This window comes from Mugil cephalus, chromosome 1, assembly GCF_022458985.1.
Source record: "Mugil cephalus isolate CIBA_MC_2020 chromosome 1, CIBA_Mcephalus_1.1, whole genome shotgun sequence".
In the NCBI taxonomy this organism is placed as follows: Eukaryota; Metazoa; Chordata; class Actinopteri; order Mugiliformes; family Mugilidae; genus Mugil; species Mugil cephalus.
Genome location: NC_061770.1, coordinates 8,054,986 through 8,077,873, shown reverse-complemented (window position 1 = coordinate 8,077,873; position 22,888 = coordinate 8,054,986). Strand labels below are relative to the sequence as shown.

Below are 22,888 nucleotides of genomic sequence, written 5' to 3'. Positions count from 1 at the left end.
AAATGTATGGGGTGTCCAAAAAAGTGTTTCTACCACTGTATATGCAATAGCTCGTGATGCATTATACTTCTTGGATAATCATAAAACTAGCCGCTATGATTGGTTTTGTAGTCACTTAACGCCAGGGAAAGATTGCTGTGAATGTGTGGAGGTAATAACAGTGCTACTTGCAATCACCAGTCTTATTGGAGTGTTAGTATGAGAGTTTTTGTCTCCCATAAACATCTCTTAAAATGGTTCTAATTAGACTGTAGCTGTGGTGATTCGTGAAGAGACCAAAATAATCTCACCTCATCTTCTACTACCAGTTAATCCTCACTAGGGTCACGGGGGTTGCTGGAGCCTATCCCAGTTGTCAACGGGCGAGAGGCGGGGTACACCCTGGACAGATCGCCAGCCTATTGCAGGGCCAACACAGAGACAAACAACAACTCACACCTAGGGACAATTTAGAGTCACCAATCAGCCTAACGAGCGTGATTTGGAAGTGGGAGGAAACCGGAGTACCCAGAGAAAACCCACGCAGACACAGGGTGAACATGCAAACTCCACCCAGAAAGCCACTAGCGCTAAACACCGAGCCGCTGTGCTGCCCTAGGCCAAAATAATGTTTCAATGGAAAAACAAAAAGTTCAAACTTTATTTTCAAAGGTTGTTGGCAAAACAAAGAGCTGGATGTCTAGTTTCATTGCCATTATTTTCAAACCAAATGCATGCATGGTTGTTAGTTTAAGTCTCAGGCCAACTAACATCTGGACTGTGACATAATGGCTCAAAAGTTTGTCCAAAGAAATCATTTTAATTCTGCAATACACAAGACATGGATAAAATGCCGGATGTATTAAAACAGAAACATACTGTACTTCAAAATACAGTACACAGACACTTACAGTACATAGATGTTCTGATAATCATTCTTGAATTGGAGCTTATAGTATAAATAGTTGCATACTTGTTCTTAATCACATAATGCAAATAAAACCAGTGGGTAAAGTCCACAAAATGTATTTGGCACATTCAAAATGATCCATATGCTTCATTTAACTTTATTTAAGCCGGGAACACACTATGTAAAAGACCTAAAATTACTCCGATTTCACAATGACACAATCAAAAAATGAAAACAATTTCACAGTCTTAAGGACGATGCAGGACATTGCACAAGCCAGTGACCGATAGAGACAGTAAGCACGTAAGAGTATGAGATTTAAACCTCTGGCATCAGAGCTGTTACAGATGTTTTGTTGGCTGTATGGCTGGAATCGTCCTCCTTCTGAGTGGGATCCTAGCTGTTTTATTTAGATGAAAAACTTCAGGCATTTTACACAATCACTAAATGTTTAAGGCTGAGTCTTCTCACAGCATCACTGAGTATATTTTTAAAGTCTGCCAGTGTGCTCCCGGCTGTTGGCAGATTTTGCATTTTGAACCATAATGGGAGATATTTAAAACCTGCAAAACACACAAAATGCAATGTAAACTAATCCACATCATGCAGCCATTACGACATGCATGTTTTTAAACCTTTGTAAACTTTTGGCAGATTCAGTAGCCGTCTAGTCCACATCATCTCGAGTGACTTTAGTAAACAAACAGGACTTCAAACATACGATAAAACAGCCAAAAATAATTGTGTTCAACACATTATACAGTACATATATTTTTTTCAGAAGTTGTAGGAGGCGATCTGATGTGTTTGGTCCCCACTCCTGTGCTCTTGTGCCTGGTAACCCAACCCAAGGTAATGCATAAGATGGCATACAGTCCTAAGAGAGTCCTTCCAGAAGAAGAGAAATGAATTCTGGGCTCAGTCCTCTTCTTCCTCGTCATCCTCTATGGGTTCTAGGAGGGTGCTGTGCTTCAAGCAGGTCTGGAGGTAGTTCACCACTGTTCGCTGGAAGTGTTGGACGCTGCGCGGCTCTCTTAGGATGTGGCCCTCGTCTGGGTACAGCTGCAGCGAGTAGTTGGCTTCTACCTTCACCAGTCGGCTCAGTAGCTCAGCGCTGTGCTGGAAGTGTACCCTAGCTGTGGGTGAATGCACACAGTCACACAAACAGGAATTATATGATCAAACGATGCACAACAATTAATAAACTGAACAAAACCTCACCATCTGCAGTTCCATGTAAAATAAGGAAGTTCTCTTCTCTCAGCTTATTAACCTCCTCCAGCACTGAGGCAGTCTGAAAAGACATTAGTGTATGAATGAGAATGGGTATTATAATGAATGAAGTTTATCATGACGACCCTGCAATCAATAACACCGTCATTGAAGTTTTAATGTTGCTTTTGCCATAATCTTTGGGAAGGTTGATTCAGTTTTATAATCTTTTGGAGGCACTGGTTCGTAGCATTAAATTGTGTTACACTGGTAAGTGTTTCTAATATTTTGGTTGTCCACAGATATATCAGTGAGAACAGTGTGGCCAAAGCCAAATTTATGGCTTTGGCCAGACTCTTAGAGCCTGTTGGGTGGTGTTGCATTATTCAAAGCGATGTCTGGGACAGTTTTGTGTTGCTTTATCGATATGAAGGAAAGTATTTGAGCTGGAAAGAATATTTGCTCCACAACTGGCAAAATGAACATAAACTTGAATAAACACCTCCCGAAAACAGTATCAGCAAAAAACAAACATCATAACCTTTATGAAAATAGGATTTATTATTTTAGGTGATTAACTTTCTGCACAAGCTTTAGAGCCTCACCGAGTAAGCGTGTTCCTCCTTTGCTGGGAGGCCTAGATATCTCTCTGAGAATGCAGCACCTGAAAAGAATGAGTTTCTACTGTATTACAAGAACTGCCTCTGAGTTTCAGCCAAATGTTTATAGCCTCATTATATGAATAGCTAATGACGAGAACTCACTATAAAGCCTGAAGTCAGTTATAGGCGCCACAGCGGCCGTGCACTGGAACAGCTTATCTGTTGCAGCTAACATTTTGAGAGTTAAATAACCACCAAAGGCCTGTAATCAGAAAACGGCACACGTTATGCATTGTATCCCTCAAATAGGACACAAATAAGTTGCCTGTTTTAAAAATCCTGCGACCTTTCCATAGAGGGCTATCCGACGATCATCAATATAAGGCAGCTGCATCAACAATCTGTGGAAATATCACAAAAGACCCTTAGTTTTTCTTTCATCTAACAGGCCCCATTCACATATTTTATTTATGTTGTTGCATTAATGCACTGACTCTACGACTCCCAGATAATCTTTGACTCTCAGCGAGCCAAGCTTGCGCGGGTCAGCAGCGGTGGTCTTCTGTCCGCGACCGACGCCACTCCTGCCGTCCACCCAGGCCAGGGCCACGCCGTGCTCGCTGGAGAGGACCTGAGGCCAGTCCAGGGCAAATTCCTCCGTTACGGACCAACCGCCAGGAACTTCATCTCTGAACAAGAATACAAACAGGATCAGCTGGTATGGTGACAGTTGCTAAGCTCGAAGGAGTAAAGATAAGGCCAGGGATCATAGGTTGCAAAACAGGTGATTTCAAACAGCCCTTAGCTGTCATTCTGCATGACTGTTCAGTCATACTTACACAATGACGAGGAGAGGGTGCAGGTTGGCCTCATAGCCCTGAGGTAGAGATAGCTTCAGGTGTAGATCTAAGCAGAGTAAACATGGTCTGAACAAAGGCGACCACCCGTGGATGTGTTTGTATGACGCTTAGAATTTGTGCGAAATACCATGCCACGTAACAAAATGAGGGTCTTAGAAAAGATAGTGGTAGTTTCTTTGTTGTACCGTGGTTGTCTGCTGGGAGTGTCCTGAACAGAGTCTCAGGAAGTCTCTTGTCCTCCAGAGCTTTAGACAGAAGGCTGTTATCCTCCAACACAACATATCCTGCAGGAGATAAAATACCCCTAAGTTCTATTTTTTATTCTGAACATCAATAAGGGAACAGCATTTCATCAGGCTGTGGATCGAACGACCACCATCTTTAAGTAAATGGGTCTAACAGACAGTCACAGACAGAGGGCAGTGTTCACAAGCATATACATTACTCAATGGACACTTTGGCCCACTTGAATATATTGCTCTCTTCAGGCTGTCTCAGGAAACTGCAGACAGACGGTGCGTGTGTGTGTGTGTGTGTGCATACATGTGTGTATTATTGCACCATTAGTCAGACAAGCAGATGCAACACTCACTGGAGGGGTCCTTTGTATTGTGAACTGTCACCTTAGGGATTCCTGGGCCTGGGGAATTTTTATAAAATAACAACATTAGAAAACTGTCTGAGCAGTGTCAAGCTTTCACATTTCATGGACTGAAGCTGACAAAATAAGGAAACAATTAAAGGATTCAACATTCACATTAATATACAATCAATTCAACCACGATCCAAACCAAAAAAGTAGATAATAGAAAGATACTGAAGCAGATATTGGTTAATTTATAATATGTGATGTTAATTTATTTTTATGTTTAATATGCTCATTTCTTATATATACTTAATTGACTAATCTATTCACTTTTGACTGACTTATTTATTGATCAACATTTTGAGTTTTGATTTGGTCAGTTTTTTGATCCTCCATATGTATTTGCACACGTGTGTGTGAGTTACCCAGGCAGTAGAGGGTGAAGTGGGTTTGGTTGGGGCTGAAAACGGCCTTAAAGAAGCGACAGCCATCTATGAGGTTACAGGAGATGCACTGGCGCTGAAACACTCCATCCAGGTCCGCGCTACATAATAAGAGAAAAAGATTATTGACTACAACTTGAGAAAAGAATAGCACAGTATAAAGCTGCTCCGGGAGAGGGTGAAATGATTGCTGCAGTATTAAGAGTCAGAGTCTAGAGAAACTATACAGGCAGTTGACTTTTCAGACACAAATGGGGTTCAATAAGGTTAGACATAAAAGTCGTTACACAGATGGCTCTGTTAGGCAGTTTCAAGTCTCTAAATGTCCCTCTCCACTCCGCTGCTACCAGACATCGTACAGAATTAATAACAGACCAAGTTCAAACAAGCCATCTTCCCTCCCCCATAATGGTGAGCTATATTTCTTGAAGCCCGAAGCTACGTGAGCTAATGGAAAGATATGAAAGGAGGGAGGCTGTCTGATGAGGAGTCAGACAAGTGTGTTTATCACAGGCCACACCATTAGTCTCATGTGACTCAGGCCTCAGCATCACACGGAGACCTAGTGTACCGATGAGATCTTGGCTCACTTTCAGCTTTACAGCAAGAATTAGTCATTTTAATCACGGCCGATATTCAAGCCCTGCTGTCATTCTGTCATTGTCCGGATCATACACAGCACATCAGAACTGACTCTTTGCTGCAAAAGACTTAACTGACATTAAGGCTGGTTATTTTTAATTTTAATTACATGAACACAACTTTGCTGTCAAATAGAATCCCCTCTCAGCTAGACACGCAAGAGTTAATCATTTTAATAATGGGCCAATATTTGAGCCCTGCTGCTGTTGTCTGGATCGTATACAGCACACGAGAGCTGAATCTGCATATCAATACACTGCTGAGACAAAATGATTGTTTTATAACTACACTACAGAATTCTGTAGACAAATTGATGGTTCCCAGATGATGTAACCTCAGGACATTTCCAATGAGATCCGACCCTACGGTCCCCATTTTCAGGTGAAATATCTTGAGTTATTGCGGCTGGATTGCCTTCAAGTTTGGTTTAGATCTTCTTGTTTCACTCAAGATGAACAGTAATAACTTTGGTGAGACCCTGGTTTCTATCCAACAACATTAACATCAGGTGAAAATTTAAATTACTGGAACAGCTCCATCAAACTGAGCTGTGTTTTGCGCTAATTACCAAATGTTAGCAAGCCAGCATGTTCTCATAGGGCTGCTATGAATATTTTATTCATATAATTGTTATTATATTAATTGTATTAATTAAGGTTTATGGCAAGCTGTTATATAAAAATGGCATAATTTCCTCCAATAGTCCAAAATATATCCCATCTAGATAGAGAGATATACACATTAACATTTTAGTAGTAGGATAATTGTAAGTGTAAAATTGTAATAATTGTTTTTACTCAATAAAAACAAATTCAGGATATTGAAACATCCTTCAAAAGTACAAGGGCACCTTTTTAATGTTTTAATAATAGGTAGAGGATATGTAACATAGATGTCGTTCATCTCACCTGTACCGAGTTCATTTGCTAGTCATGGTTGGAGGTGGCGTACCTGTAAAGGTGTCTGCTCTGTCTGAATTCTTCTGTGCTCAGGAAATAGCTGAGAATGAGAGAAAAACATAAAAATCATAAAATAAAATAACCCACACACCGAGCAAGTTACTCACTTCTAACTCTGCAGATCACATTTTGGTGTCTTCGTGTAGATTATTATTCTGGATATAAATTATTCATAAATCTATCTACACTTATTAACATACTTCAGCGTGTTATAATCAGTCTTGTACCACATTTACGAGTGATGGAGAACGCAGTCATTTCAATGTGCCTGACAGTATAAGTCAGGTCAACAGTTTCTGTATCAGTTGAAATTCTGTATCTGGGGGCAAACAGAAGTATCTGCCCGAGGGTGTTGGATTAAAAGTAACTGTGTAGATTCAGAATTGCCTTTCCTTGCTTGTCTGTGATGCTCACACCTGAATCAATGGGTCATGTGGGGTTTCTGCCCCCAGTGGGATACAGAAAGATTTAAGCAATAATCTGCTCTGGTCAAGTGTAATAATCCTTTGGCCTCTTCAGACTGAACGCATTGACCGCCACAATCCAGGTCAACACTATTTCCTTTGTCTTTTTAACTGAGATCAAAGCTGCCTGTTAAAATCTACTCATTTTGGTCACTGAAATCGTGCGAAGGACTGTGCTCTCCAATAGAAGTCACTCTCAGCGCACGGTTAGAGTTCATCATGTTAATGATGGCCAATATTGGAGCCATGCTGTCACTTGCGTGTTCATAATGAGAAGCCGAAGGCTGATAAAGGGCGATTCAGCCCAGCTCCACACACATACATTTTTCCAGCCTTCTCGTCTAGGGCGCAGAGCGAGGTGACGTCCCAGCTCCCTGATGTCAAGAAGCGGGGAGGGACGGAGGGGATGGCAGCCTGCGTCGCACAGAGATGAGCAGCGTTGTGGAAGCAGTCACATATACAGAATATAAATAGGTGCAGCGAAATGGTGCGTGTCAGGAAAGGGCAACAAAAATGTTGGCAGGTTCATAAAGTTAAACCGAATCAAGACACTAACTTATTCTGATATAAATAAATTAGCACAAAATATATGACTTCAGATGAGTTCCCATGCATCAAAGGAATCAAAATCATCCTAATTATACAGTACATTTTGTTAAAATTAATGAGAAAATGTGAATAGCAAAGGACTAAGAAAATATTAGTCAGTGAAATGAGTACTAGAAGACGGAGAAGAAGGTAGAAAACAAATGTAACCAAATGGCTCAAGAAATGAAAGAGAGAGTGAAGATCTATGAGAAGGAACTGCTGAAATCTGTAATCATGTAGGGTTTTGTCTGCACGTTAACGTTGCCAAAACCAGACCTGTGCTGTCAGCCCAGCAATGTGGTGGAACTCTCCGCGAGCGCCTTGTTTGGCTGGCAGGACGGTATAAAAAACAGAGCCGTCTGCCGAAAACAGCGGCACGTCCTGTTGAAGAAAATTAGAGTAAAAAGAAAGCCGGCCGTGATAAATGAGTGTCGAACGGACTTCATAAAACACAAGCGATACATACCTGTCGCTGGTTGTGCATTATGTCCATGGTCATTTTGTGTTTCTATGGATTTAACGTCACATCGAAGAAAATGTTAGTCACACTCACTTTAAAGCTGATTTAACACGGTATAAATAAACCTATAAAGAGCGTTCACTGAAACCTGTGTGGTTTTACAGAAGGGCAGCAGCAATAAAACACTGCAGGACATCACTGAAAATTCCTCTCATGCAGCAAATGACCTTAAATATTAATCCAGCCAGCAGAGATTTGGGAGCTTAAGGAAATCAATCTAACGGCCAACACTGTGTAAATGAAGCAAAAATTCTATTAAATGTGTATACTGCAGCAGAGGCCATTCAGATTACTAATGTGGAACAACTGATGACCGCTCACCTCTGAACATGCACCTGTGGTGGCCTCGCACACGCACAGCACTGATTGGTTCTGGGCACGGTTCAGCAAACGAACCGCGAGCCGGGTGCTGCTGATCCAAGTCACCATGGAGATGTAGCTGTCCCTGAAGGGGCCATGCATAAAATGATACACGGGAAAAGAGTTGGTGCAAAGGAACGGGAAACAAAGAGGCACTGAAGGGAATTTGGTGAAATCATTTCAGATATTTATTTTTTTCTTCTGATTTCGACATTCATAAAGATGTACTACCTGGCCCTGAGGGAGTCAGGAGGCATCATCTCCAGAGTGTGAGCTGGACCATACAGATTCACCACAAACAGACTGACTGATGGGATACTGGAGCCAGCCTGTGAGCACATCCAAAATAAAAAAATAAAAAATAAATTCATAAAAAAGTGTAGGCTCAGGCAAAACCTTTAAGATATGCTAGCAAAACAGTCTAAGGGCAGTCAGATTGCCACTTTGATCTAAGACTTTTCAGAGAAGTATTGCGGCCACTTCACTTTTTTCACACAAACAAAATATAGACTTCCACAGTTAGAAAAGTTTTCAGACCATTAATTCAATATAAATGTTTTGGATACGTCTCTACTGACTTTGGGAACCAGGATCTGGAGAGTTGATCTATGGGATGGATGCAAATTGTCATTATTAAGTATAGATGATTAATACCAATTTTACCAGTTTGTAATAAAACCTAAAACTAGTTTATGTTTAGCCATCACAATTTATTTAACTATTCATGCTCCCATTGGGGCCGAACTGTGGAAAATGTGGTGTCCCCGTCACTTTTCATCTGGAAGTCAAGATTTTAATTTTGACGACTACCATCATCCTCTGCTTCGTGTCTAGTACTACATGTCAAGCATGCTAACATGCTACACTAGGTCAGTAAACATTTCACCTGCTAAACAGCTGCATCTCAACATGTTGAGCAGTATAACCAAACAAAGTTTCTAGCACGACTGTGGACGGTTTCTACCAGTTTTCACCTTGGGGTAGGGGAAGAGCACATTGGAGGGGTAGAGACCACCTAAGAAGAGAGGTATTTCCATGACAGGCGTGGCAGAGTTGTTGATGCTGAGGTACGCAAGCCGTGCACCATCCATAGACCACCAATGGGCCTCATATGCCAAGAGCACCTCCTCTGTTTTAGCAGATAGAAAGTGTTAAATGTTAAACTCATTCAATGAGCGCGCTCTGCTACGATTATCAATGGCAACAGCCTGAGAGTGATGCTGCTGGACTAAATCCTACCTTCATAAGTCCAGTCAGACAGCCCGTTCACCACATTCTGCTCCGGTTCAGTGGACGTCAGACGCAGGGGTTTGCCTGTCACACTGGGCTTGTAGTAAATATCTCCGTCGAACACGTAGGCCTGGCGTGAGACAGACAGTGACAGTCCATTATCAAAGACAGCAGGGTTGCAGACTTCCTAGCTGGCAGCCTGATTTGAGAAGGGTATGCTGTCCAAGATTGAATGAATCACTGGCCAGCACACACGACAGTGAGAGCCAATTCATCTTTACTTGCCAGTTAATATGCTGCAGATGAGCCCTGACATAGCGGCAAAAGCCAGTTACATTACGGGGAGGCAGATGAATTATAGCATGAATGTAAAACAACCCTCTAATATTAACACAGGCACTGCGGCAGGAGTTAATCTCATAATGGCATTGTACCGCTGACATTATCATGATGAAAAATGATTCACAGGCACAGAGCATTATTATATATTGTAAAGGGTGAGAACATCTTCTTGTCACACACTTTAGGTGATGGAGAAGACACCACAGAGCTCTGGTGTATGAGAAAGTGCCTCGCTTACCAGCTGGTTCCCTTGGGGACCCCATGAAGCATACTGCAGCACTGCCTTCTCCATCTCCGGGGGGTTAAGCTCCAGCAGATCCCTGGAACACACACAAAAACTCAGACATAAGCCCTCCACCAGGGACGACTGTCCTGTTTGAGGCCTTCTGAGGTTCGCCCGGGCCCTGCCTTCGGGAAAGACACTGCATTGTGAGGACGAAAAAGAGCAAGATGCAGAGAGGGGAAACAAAATGGAAAAGGGGGTTGTTTCATGCAAGAGTGCAACATTTGTTTTTCCACACTTCTAGCCACACTTTATTTACATCTTCAGTACAGGCAAACATTTTCCTCCAAGGCATACTCAGGCAATGATCACTACTGCAGGTCTTCCTGAAATCCTTTCCAAAATCCCTCCTCAGCAGTTCCAGGGATCATCCACAGCTACCACTGAGTTTTTTTTTTCCAGTGATGATGCTGAATATGAATCTCAGGCAGTGAAATCTGAAGTGGCACAGTACAAACCAAGCTGGTACATGGGGCCTGGAGAGAACACTGACCAATGAATGCATGTCCGACAGAGACACTCAGTTCTGGCTCAATGAGGCACACTTTGGGGAAAAGTCTTTCAAACCGCCGGTCTGCTTGCATTTGTTAACGCTCATGCCCAGTGAAGCCCATGCATTAGCATTCAGGATTCCACCTACCCATTAGCCACATTGTAGATAGCATAGGAGGCTGTGAAGGACTGAGAGAACACCTGAAAGAGGTAGAGGATATCATGCACACAGGTGCGCTGCACATAGATGAAAACACATACATATTTTAGTGCCCAGACATGCCCCTACACAAGTAGAATTAAAGTTAAATGTAAATGGAGCAAGTGTTATATACAGGACACTGCAACGTAATGATAAAGCAATGAGCAATAGGAAGCTGTTTGCACTCTCTGAACTCTTCTACGATCACTGCAAGTCGCTTACTGCGCCTTTAAAAAGGGCTGCAGCACATTATTATTTTAGAAAATTAAAGAAAATAATCTTCAGTGACACCAGAATTCCATTACACTTTATGTTTATCTTTAAAAAGAGTAGCCGCAAACTGATTCATGCTCATATTTTAATATTGCTTTGACTGTTAGTGAGCAAATCGCATGTTAGTACTATAAAATTAACTTAAATGAGTCATTAAACCACTGGCAGCCATTTCGCCCATATTACATCATTACTCTGATAACAAGTGAGTAACAGAAAGCTACAAGCAACTAAGCAAAAGAGACTAAGGACATGTGAAAGAAAAGAATTAAAAACTAAGACAAGCTTATTCTTATTAAATAGCATCATTACAGCTAATATCCTTCCCACTGAGCTCCATTGTGGCTGGCAACTCTGACACGCGCATCAGCAGCTCTGAATAATTAAATTAACATGCTGAAGAGAACTAAGAGGAGAGAATCAATGGATGTGTTCATGCGCTTGTGTGTGTGCGTGAGTGTGTGTGTGTGTGTGTTAACTGCAATTGATCAAAGCTTCACCTGATGAATTCTGCGTTATTTATTGATTTTCTACTCCCTTTTTTTTTCAAGGTAATGGTTAGAAGCAGATCATTTGACCACTGGCCTTGGGAAGCCCCGACCACCTGGAGAAAACCAGCCCCTAAAGAAATTAAATGTCACATCCTTTATAGAGCACACTTAGCAGTGAAATTGGATTGTGTTCAGCGTTACGTGCCTGTTAGAAAACGCATAGATGGAATGACATGAGGATAAAGCACAAATAAAGGAGGGGAAATAAAGTCTGTGTTAATCCAAACGAAATCGAAATCTGATTGCGGCAGAAAGTCTGAGCGTAGTGAGTACAAGAAAAGAGATGTTTTACTACTCAAAGTGGGAGCAAAAAGAGGAAGCAAGTGGTTAAACGCTAAATGATGAAGCGAGGGAAGAAAGAGACAAAGAGGCGGCAAGTTAAAGGGAGTATCACTCTTCAAGACCAAAGTGGGCAGCGTTGCCATCAGCACCATGTTCAATCAGCTGTTTATGATTTGTTTAGGAACTCAGTGATTGTGTTTGTAATTTAACATCATGAAGCCCATGGCAGAGGCTGAACATTATTGTGTGCGTGATGATACAAACAGGGAGAGCATCTGTCTCGGAGAGGCACAGTGAATTGCAATGTGTCTGCCAGCATCATACCATAAATCCTCCAGATCGCTCTGCTTGTCACTCCCCTTCTACTACCCACCCCCACCGTGCTGACAAAACTGGGGGTGGGGGCGCAACACACAGATTAAACACTTATAACACAGTGCTGGGCAATGTAACAAAGGATTTGTATAGATTACAACACACTTTGCATGAGCTCAGATATTGAAGTCTATCGCACCATGTAAAATTAACAATGCTGAGATAACAGCATCCTTCCCTCTCAACATTGTTCCTCCTTTACAAGCATCTCTTAGCAGCCTCACAGCATGCTGCCTTTCACGCAAGCACCCATCAGCGTTTGCTGCAGAGCGCAGACACAACTCCCGTGGCATTTTATTTGTCCCTGTACTACACAGTCTAGGCAGGCAGCAGTTTGTTTGCCTCTGCTCATCAGTCCCCAAAACTTCCACCACCACTGCCACTTAACTACTTCGCCATCACTCATTTTAAAATATGTTGCTGTCCTCTTTCCGTGTGCTCTTGTCCTCTCTGCGGCTCACAAACACACACACACACTCTAAAAACAAACCTGCTTAATTTTAAACAAATGAAGGAAATGTTTTTTTTCTGTATAAAATCTGCTTTTTATCTTGTTCTTATGTTAAAAAACCCCAACTCACATTTATGTGTATCCTTGTATCAAAATCCATTTATTTTCACCCCCACGCCCCCAACAAAGCCTCCAGAGCTAATACAAGACCCAGAGAAGCCTTTTAACTTTACACATAGCCTGCTCATCCATTCCTCTCTACTGAAGCTCTCCTCTTCTACGGACTCTCTGACTTTCTTTGATAACCGTTGTGATTGATTTCAGTTAGGCAGTGTATCTAGGGGCAAACGGAGCACATCCCATTTTACAACCCCCTCCATCGCGAGTGTCTTTACCCTAGCGATTTCTGTTTTTCTCGCTCATTCGTTGCCACTCTCAGCAGCGTGCCGCTCCTCTTCTGCGCAGCAAAGCTGCTGCCTGGCGCAAACTGCTTCAGTCAGCACAAATTCCCCCAGAGACAGACAGAAAAAAGTGAGTGAGGAGTAGAAGAGAGAAGGAGGCCGATAAAAAGAGAGGCGGAACGGAAGAATAGCCACCACATGAAAGACCGGACATGCTCACAAACAAATACTGTAGCTTGTTCTGAATAAACAATAGTCTCCAGGTAGCTTGTCCACTGTTTCTGATTTCCTCGAATGTGCATACACTTTGAGCATACAGATGAGACTAGATAATTCCTGCTGACATCAAAGGAAGTATGCTGAGCACACGAATCAGCTGAAGCAACTCCCCAATCTAAGGAAAGATCTGAGCCTTTCCTCCTCAGAGATATCAGAAAACTGATTGGATACATGCTAACCGCTCAATAATTCAGTTAGAATGGATGCACAGTGTTTCTGACGAATGCTGTAACACAGCAACAGGCTCATTGGTTCCCCCAACACAGAGGAAAATATGATACGCAGTGATTAGAGCAAATACAGGTCTCAAAAGGCATCCCAGGAAGACAGAGGAACAGAGGAGACTGAAAGTCTGAACAAATGAGACTGCAAGAGCGCAAGAGGCAGAATCTGCTTACAGATTTTTAATGAAAATGTGCTGAAAATGTGCTGAGGACTTTTATTTCTTTCTCATTCAGTTGTCTTCCCTCGCCGATTGCTTGCACATTACACAGCCTGCCCGTCCTTTGAGGAAAGAGTCAACTATTTATTAACGATGCAGGTGTTTACAGAGCCATATGGCCAGCGGGGGGTGGCAGGGGGGTGGAGAAATTGTAAAAAATATGTGCGTTTTGTCTACTTAAACGCTTATCTGAAACCACCTGCGGTTGTGATTCTTGTCAGGTCCTCATTAAAATTCCCAAACCGAACTAGCAGGGGCGATTTCATTACTGCGGCTCCAACTTTACCTCTTCATCTCTCCTTGATCTCCCCCCTCCCCCCATTCGCACCTTTCTTCTGTACACTTCACAGTACATCGCTCCTTCTAAGCTTTCTTCAACCCCCAGTACCTTCCCCCATTAGCCAGTTTAAACATTCAACTCCTCATATGTTATCGCGGTCCTTTGGCGGGCGATGTTATAGAGCTAAACACTGCTGCAGTAGCACAACACTTCTCCTCTCCTCACCCTCCTCCTTCTTGTTCTTGCTGCCCCTCTCTGTTGTTTCACTGAGGCTCTGATTAGGATGCATGTCATCCTTGTTTCATGGACATAATGGCCTTGGTAGGTATGCAGAGGGCTGTGAGTTGTATTGCGGTAGCTTCACTTTGATAGTACAGTGGATCATTTATTACCCTGAATATTTTATCAAGGTAAATAACGTACCGGTTGGATGTTATACGCCAGGAGGACAAACCTCTTGTCTGCAGACACTTGGAATTTAGTGGTGGTCAGGTCCTGTAGAAACAAAAATAAAGACGACTGTCGATCAGGGACTTCCATTTGGAAATCTGTGGAGAAAGTGGGTTGAAACATTTGGTGCAGCACGCTACTTATTTATTCAACTGGAATTGTCTTTGTAATAATTGCTGACTTGGCGTCTGACCCAAGGAGTTCCTCAGGAGTTGATGCTGGGGCCACTTTTATTTCTATTTATACAGTGCTGTATATTGCAATTACTATTATCATGACTATTTTGATGAATCTAGCAAAACATTTTACACATGTATCACATATTAATAAGAAGAAATATGATGGTATTATATGGTATAATATGATATGATGTTTTTTTAAGTGAAATAGATCACACCCTCAAGTTAAAATGTGGAACAAGAAATACACACAGTGAAAGGAGAAGTGTTCTTCTGCTTAAGTTTCAATATTAAAAAACATGAACAAGTCTGTTTTTAACATTTATTTGGAACATAACAACAGCTGATTGAATAGAGATTTGACAACAGTTAAAGGCTGGAAAATATAATTCAATGAGTACTGTTATGGCGTTATGCTCAAATAGTTACATAAGACCTGGACAGACTATTTTGTTGTCCCTATAAAAACTGTGCAGTGAGACAGAGAAAACAGGGTTTTAAACAGGGTTTTGTGGCTGCAACACTACTGAAAAATCTAACCTCGCCTCCTGAGAAGCATTTTGGGTCAGTTCTTTATTGCCTAAAGAAAACTACACCCCTTCTCATCTAACTCAAACATTCATTTTGACCATGTTAATGGTACTGTATGGTACTGTATTCTTGTTTAGACCAAGAAGTTGTGGCATGATTATTATTTTTTTACACAGCTCCACATTTACTCCACATTTACCCCTTCTCCTGGAGGACACTTCTGTGTTTCCATGTATGACCTCAACGCTGTTGTCACTAGGCATGTTGACTTCCTCTCAAAATTACTAATAAACCCCAAATCCTTCTTATTACGTGCAATGCAAACTGCTATTTTTTTTATGTGCAAACAAATACTGGTATGCTAATTTCTGACTATTTTTGTTTTGCCTAGATTTCAACATTAAATATTCATATTTGCTTTTTCACTAGTGAAGCCCTTTATAACACTACATTTGTTTATTTTATTTATTTTAGTCATAATTGTCCCGCATACTCATTTATCTAGGGAAACCCTGTGTGCTTCTCTGCAGTCATACAAGAACACATCGCAGCAGAGATGATAAAGCCTATCACAACACTGAGGAGAGACAACCCTGCTTTAAGCTCCTCTCCGATGACCCATATAAGTCTGTCAGTGCAGCGCAGAGGCGGTGTTCAAAATGATGCCCTTGCTTGGAAAATTCTCTTTGAAGGCACATGTTGAGGGCTCACAGAGCATCCAGATTGGGGGGAAATGAGCCGGTACTGTCACTCTGCCAAATCTGTTTTTGTCTGAACTGTGGGAGTAGTGGGACCTTCTGCTTTCCTTTCTCTGTGTAGAAGCATCCCCTCTCTGTTGGTGCATCACTGCACCCCGCTGTCTGCGGATATGAGCCAATCCATACTGAAATCTGTCCTCTGTCCTCATAAGTTGTGTTGCTGTTACTTACCAGGGAGCTGTTGTCCAGGAGAGAAGTAGTTACGTTGTTACTGAGGCTGAATGACAGGACATGTCCCTCTCTGGTGCGCAGAGCCACTTCGTTTTCTAACAAGGTTAAGATAGTTCAGGGAAGAAGAAGATATCTAGCTATTAAAGATAACCCACAGAGGCACAGACAGTGACTCAGTTTCAGGTGGCATCATTAAAGTGGTGTTGAACTGTCAAGAGCAGTTTGTCTGTGAAGAGGAATTTGCAAGTTAGAAAATAGATCCTTACCGGTCAGCCATGCTACACAGGGGTCATGGATTTTGAAGTCTTCGCTCTCCAGATCCTCCATGGTGAGATGGGAACGGAGTAACAAGTGAGACTCGTCTATAAAGGCAGAGACAGAGCTAGCTACTTCATCAGGAACTCTCATTTGTTTACAGAAATGCAAAGTCTGAATGCTGTTTTTAGCTTGGCCTACATTTCTGCTTCATCACAGATACATGTTCTTATTTTTCAGCGTCACTCTAGTTAGACATCAACATTTGATGACGGTTGACTATATTTCTGTGTTAACGGAAAACTCAGCATTTTGGAACTCATTCACTTTTTGATTGAGAGGTAAACGACTATCTATCAGTTGCCCCCATTTTTAATTATCTCATTTCTATATACATTTTGAATTGTATTTTTATTGCATTACATTTTTTATTGTAAGGATGTTTCATGCATTGCTGTTTTTTGTAAAGTGGAATGCTGTGAAAGGCCCTCACAAATAAAATATATTATTATTAATTAAATGTTATGTAGACTTCAGTCTGTTAGCTTAGCTTAACACTAGAGGCAAGGGAAAACTGTTACACTTGATGACAAAAAAATCCACCTGCCAGCGCCTCTGAAGCTCACTAATTAACACATTATATCTTGTTTGTTTAATCTCCACAAAAACCAAAGTGTAAAACCAAGAAGTCTCTTTTTTTTACTGGATCTTATGGTCTCTCTGAGACTATTTCATGGCTAGGAGCAGTAACTTCCTGGATTCTCCCTTGGTTGCCTGGCAACTGCTCAGAGCCATGAAACTGTCGCATTGATTACAAGCCCATAAAATGGACAATTGTTATAATTAAACTTGTTTTATATAGATTTAACAAACAAGATATAAAGTGTTAATTAGTGACATTTTTGTTACTACTGAAAAGAGCCAACTAAGCTGTTTTCCCTTGGTTCAAGTCTTTGCGCTAAGCTGCGCTAAGCTAAGCTAAACTTAAATAAGCTAACTGGCTGTTGGATGTAGCTTCATATATATTCCATTATCTCGTCACAAGTCCTCTTTGATGCCATCATCTGCTTTCTTACCAGGTGTGAGGAGGATGACGGAGAGAATGACCAGGGACATAACGCCCAGGATGACCACCATGGCAATCCCGATGCCCTTCCAGTTCCGTGGGGGGCCGTCTGAGCTCCCCAGGTCCTGATGATGATGAAGAGAGCATAAACACACAAATGCGGAGATGAAAGTGAGCACAGCTGAGGAGGAGGACATTAGTGCTGCTTCATTTCCACAGTCTCACAGGAATTTCCCCCTGACAGGCATATCAGCACAGTGAGCCTCAGGGGACTTACACCAGCCTTGAGCGTCACAGAAACCTCACTGAATTACAATAATTTTCCATATGAGAACTGCGTAAAATTGTTGCGTGCCATAGATCTGTGTTTAATGGGGGTGTCAATTTTGGCCTCACCACAGTTTTCCTCCCCCATCACTTCATTTCACCTGCAGTATAACTGATGGGTCACATGGTGTCACTACAAACAGGAGGAGTAGGGCAAAGAGCTATTGTGAATTTGTGGCGCTAGGATTTACACAGCAGCTGTGGTGTTGAAGTTGTTAACAGGGGAATAAAAAAAAAAAGAAGATGGTGAAGAAGGAGAAGAAAAAGAAGATGAATGTGATCAAGGGGGGCTGATGTAATGAGCCTGCATTGGTGTCAGTCACAATTAAATTAAATGGGATTGTGGTGTGCTGCACTCCCTCGATATATGAGTGGCTGGGATCGCTGGAGCTACTGGAGTGTGAGAGTTCAGGCACAGAGGAGCCATAAAACTGAGCCTTCATAATGACTGCCCACCCCTTTTGGCTTAACCCTCAAAACCTTGCCAGAACTGATCACCTTCCTCCAGGGCTTGGAGAGGAGGGAAGCGGAAGAAGGGCATCCAAGCGGTTTACTAGTCAACAGATTGCCGCTCTTCCGTGCTCCCTGGGTGCTGCCAGCTGTCTCCAACTCTGCTATTGGCCACAATAGCTTTAACACCCACACTCAATACCTCAACACTACGTCTCCGTAACCATACACCTCTTTATTTCCCTTCGCCATCTCAGTTTAAAGCCTCTGGCGCTTAGTGTATTAAAATGTCCAATTTAATTACATAACTGGAGTCAAGATCGCAAAAAAAAAAAATAGATTTCAGAAACATGGAGAATTCAGCAGGAACTGGAGATTAAAGATCACTGCAGTCCAGCCAATTTCTTTATGCGTTTGTCTTTATACTTTTGACAACATTTCAGATGTTTTCTCCTCTTTCTGTGTGAAATCTGTTCCTGAAAATGAATGGACGACCTCCAAGGTCTGCCAGCAAAGAGCGCCTGCCAAGGTCTCATCTTTAATAGATCTCCCTGGCTGCAATATCACAACATGTTCAAATTAAAAACACTACCATTTGTACCTGGAGGGTCAGTTTTTAAGTGATGTTTGAACCCTCAGTGGAGGCCATATAGCTGGATGATTGATGTCGTAGGGTGTGTATCAACTTCCTTTCCAGTGCTCAGTTTTATCTTTTTGCTTCTTCACTTCTCGGCTCACAATATCCCATGGTACTGTTCTCTATCCGATAAAGGAAGCTACAGTCTATACATGCATTGTTAGAATATAGAATATAGCAAACAATGAATCATGCACCTTCAGCACTTTAAACAAAACCTTCTATTCACTATTTAGAGAATTAACATTTGCTGAGTAGCAATGGCGATGCATTATAGTACCACATACAGAGACATTTTAAACCAAAATTTGCACTTGACGGATTGCGACTGACAGCGATTTCATTTCCGACCCGTCCCTCTAATTATGCGCGCAACGTGACACCTGGAACATCCGCATAATGAGGTGCACAGCTCCCTATCTTTCCCCTGAGTCCATGCATTAAGTTATACTTCTAATTAAGGTCATGCCTTTGCGACAGACAGGGAGAATCCCATATTTTGTCACACTTGCAAATGAGGTGAAGATACACAGAATCCCCAGAGTGAATGCTGGCAAACCCGCTAGTGCAGACAGGCTGCCGGTCACAATGCATAAGGGAATAATGTAGCACAAACTGCTGGCACAGGTGAGCAGATGACAAGCTGGTTTGTGTGACGGTCCAGGTTTATCTCAGTCAGCACGGTGATGGACAAGTAAAAATATCACCCAGCAGGTTTTCTGCTGAGCCAGTTCAAAAAATGAATCACACACAGAGATCGCTCGAATTGCCATCTTTTTATTCAGCCTGTGTGATCGCTTGGGAGTTGAAGCAGAAGCCTAAATGAGATGCCAGTCAAACACCAAGTGGTGCAAGAATGCAAATCAAATGTCTTTATGTTTATGAATAACTCTCCTGAAGGCATCCCCTTGAGAGGATTTTGAATTAGAAAGGAGACCTCTTGTTTGCCAGCAGAGCTAGGAAATTTTCACACAGCTAAATAAGACAATCGATAAGGTGTACAGTTGTACAAGGTCCAAAGGGAAACAATTAATTGTGGGAATAAAGCCATGAAGGAGACTTTCAGATAGACACCCTCCGCTGAACACTGTTTCTTGCAGAGTTGGGCACATATTCTGACCTTTCTTTAACTACAAAACTCATCAGACAGAAACCACTTAAATCAAATTGCATACAAACATATTCTGACTAACTGGCTCTTTCTTTTTAAAGCACTGTGCACAAGATCAAAATCATTCCAACTGTATTGATTGAGTTTGCACTCTAAAAAGGCAAGTCACACAAAACACAATTACTCAATCAGCGCAGCATGCACCACAACTAGGTTGCGCAGAATCCAGGCAGTGCTTAGAATTCATAAATGAGCCTCAGGAGACCTCCTTAACTCCATCTTCTGTGTCTTTGAGGCATGCTACAATAAATCACATGCAGAGGAATGAGGGAACCACTGAGGCTGTTTGGGGATTCTGGTTCTGGATTTGTATGCCTCAAATCTCCTCCCTTTAACATTAGACAATGATGTTTGTGGAGCACATGACATTGGCAGAGGCATTAATGAAATAACGACCCACATAAATAGGGGGAGATCTATTGGTGGACACTTACAGCCCTCAATATAACCTATAGGCTCCGGATTCTAGCGATTCCACGTAATTGCTCACGAGGGAAGCTGTAGATTAGCGAGTAGCCCACGTACATTTTGCCTTGTCAATATTTCTCACTCACTCATTAAAAGTGAAGGTCATCATTGGAGCAGTCTGTAACCTGGAACAAATGGTAACCAAATGGCTATAGTAATGAGATACTAGAGCTCAGCATTGATTCATATCCAGGATATCTTTCATCTCCTCCAGTTGAATTTGTGTGCTCCTGCTCACTGCACCAGAATGTCGCTCTTTGTGTTTCTTATCTTAAAAAAAAAATGTAGGTGGTATAGACACCATATGGGACTAACTGGGCAGATTTCTTGCCCTCAAGGCTATTGCCAGACAATGCAGCAAAAGCCTTAGTGAAATAAAAAGACCAGCTGCTTTAGCCTCCACTGCTGCAAGCCTGCCCTGTCTTCTTTTCACGCTCCCCATCACACGCAAGTAAATTACTGTACAAAAGGGCCCTGCACAAGGGAGCTTTTCCTCAACATGTCCAGGCACTCAAAGTTCCTGCCTAAGGTAACAAGCAGCATCAGTAAAACACATGTGGGAGAGATGCGGATGATATGATATAGAGTTACAGTAAAATACAAGATGGAAAATGCCATTATTCAGCAGGCTGGGACTCTACAGAGATACTGTACCGGGAGCACTGAGCCATACAGTCACTTTGTCAATGCTGAGCATGAGTATTAAAACAAAATTAACTATTTACACCACAGTTTCTTTTCTTAATATCACAGATAGAGCCAAAGCAATATGTCTGTGGTGGCATGAAATGATGCTATTGCTTTTTAAGTTGTACGTGGCAATCAATATCACAGCTCTGCACTTCACTTTGCACTCCATCTTATGAGGTCTAACATGATGGTACACAAATATGACACATGTATCAGCATTATCTCTCAAACTACAATCTCTGTGCAGCTACAGACACAATCGATTTGTTCTTATCCACGCTGAGGGTCAAAACATTCGTGATGTACTGTAGGGCTATATCAATAAAAATTTGACTTGAGCAGAGTGCAAACGATCACCACCCAGCTAATCGACAATGAGCCCACTTCTGAATTGAATCATTAATTGCTTTACTGTGCAAAAGCACACTGACTGGAGAGCGTGGAAAACGTTGCAGGTGATAGATTACCCTGGCAAGAGTTGCAGTGGTGCAAGATTCCTGCACAGATGTTTTCACACAAGTTTCACTGAGATTTCATCACTGAAGCGTGTCAGTAAAAGACACAACTAAACATTAAGGTGTCACTAAATGTCCAACAGCTAGGATCAGTATCACAATACAGACCAATTATACAGTCAGTTTAGTGCCTCAAACACTTACTCCACCAGGGCAGCTGTCTACTAATGATCACACGATTGAGAGTTTCATAGGTTTTGGCAACGGTTGAGATTGTTGCACTGCAATGTAGAGAAACAAAAGCAGCAGAAGAAAAAAGACAGATGAAAGCACTGAAAAGTTTTAATCAAAGATGAAAAACTGTGAATGCTGTAAGTCATGCACAGCATATTTGTCAAAATGAATGAATTCCAAAATCCAAGACGATGAATAATCTGAAGCATATATTTGTGTAATTAAATTAAATCAGATTGCAGTTCTACCACATAATAATACATTTTGTGAAAAATGTACACATTTGAAAATAAAGTGTGTGCTGACAGGTTGATCTTAACTACATAAAATGTCTCATCATCAGCAAGGAAGTGAGAACATGATCTTGACAACACCTATGCAGCAGAGGGTTAATCAATCATACGGTGCGGGTCCCCCCTTTGTCACCGTGCATGAGGACTCTGCTGGGACAAATTCTCCAATCAAATTATTGGGGATAAATGTGTAATTGGCGTTAATGTTTTGCTTTTAAAAGTCTGCATGGGACGGACAATGCAAGCAGTGAGGAGGACGTCGATTTCCACCAGTCCGCTCCGCAGTGCACGGACTCAAGCCTGTCCAGGAGCTGGATACTGAGGAGGGAAGTGTGAATGGGGAAAACGCCAGTTTGCCACAGCATATCAGAGGACACGCAGAAAATCCCCATCAGAGACAGCACGTACACACACACACACACACCTGCTCGGAATCTCCGAAAAGTGTGGATAAAAAAAATATAAAATGCACACATACCAGCTCCGTGGTCATGTTTTGTTGAGTTGTGGCAATCATTTTAATCCGCAAAAGATGCGCTGTCTCTGAAGCCTCAAAACCCGCCGAGCAGCAGCTGCACCGTTGTGTTGCGGAGCTTTCTATGCATGCTCTGCTTCTTCAAGTTTGTCCTCGGTGGGCTGGTGGTCTCTCTCTCTCTCTCTCTCTCTCTCTCTCTCTCTCTCTCTCCGCCTATCTCCAATCAGCCTGTTTATGGATTGGGTCAGAAATAAATCACAATAAATTACA

At 42.0% G+C, this 22,888-nt stretch overlaps 1 protein-coding gene across 1 annotated transcript; it reads right to left on the bottom strand.

Annotated features, from left to right (window-relative positions):
- Window positions 1-626: 626 nt before the first annotated feature.
- LOC125017110 (inactive dipeptidyl peptidase 10) lies at window positions 627-22,779 on the bottom strand. Its single transcript, XM_047599972.1, has 25 exons — window positions 22,622-22,779; window positions 17,429-17,543; window positions 16,364-16,459; window positions 16,098-16,192; window positions 14,432-14,503; window positions 10,621-10,673; window positions 9,936-10,017; window positions 9,365-9,485; window positions 9,100-9,254; window positions 8,357-8,454; window positions 8,087-8,210; window positions 7,712-7,753; window positions 7,522-7,626; window positions 6,980-7,071; window positions 6,186-6,233; window positions 4,575-4,693; window positions 4,156-4,203; window positions 3,749-3,847; window positions 3,543-3,609; window positions 3,198-3,392; window positions 3,050-3,104; window positions 2,866-2,965; window positions 2,707-2,765; window positions 2,111-2,183; window positions 627-2,025 (listed from the first exon to the last, which is right to left on the bottom strand). The coding sequence occupies exons 1-25, from the start codon at window positions 22,658-22,660 to the stop codon at window positions 1,808-1,810; spliced, it is 2,370 nt and encodes a 789-aa protein (XP_047455928.1). The 5' UTR covers window positions 22,661-22,779; the 3' UTR covers window positions 627-1,807.
- Window positions 22,780-22,888: the final 109 nt, after the last annotated feature.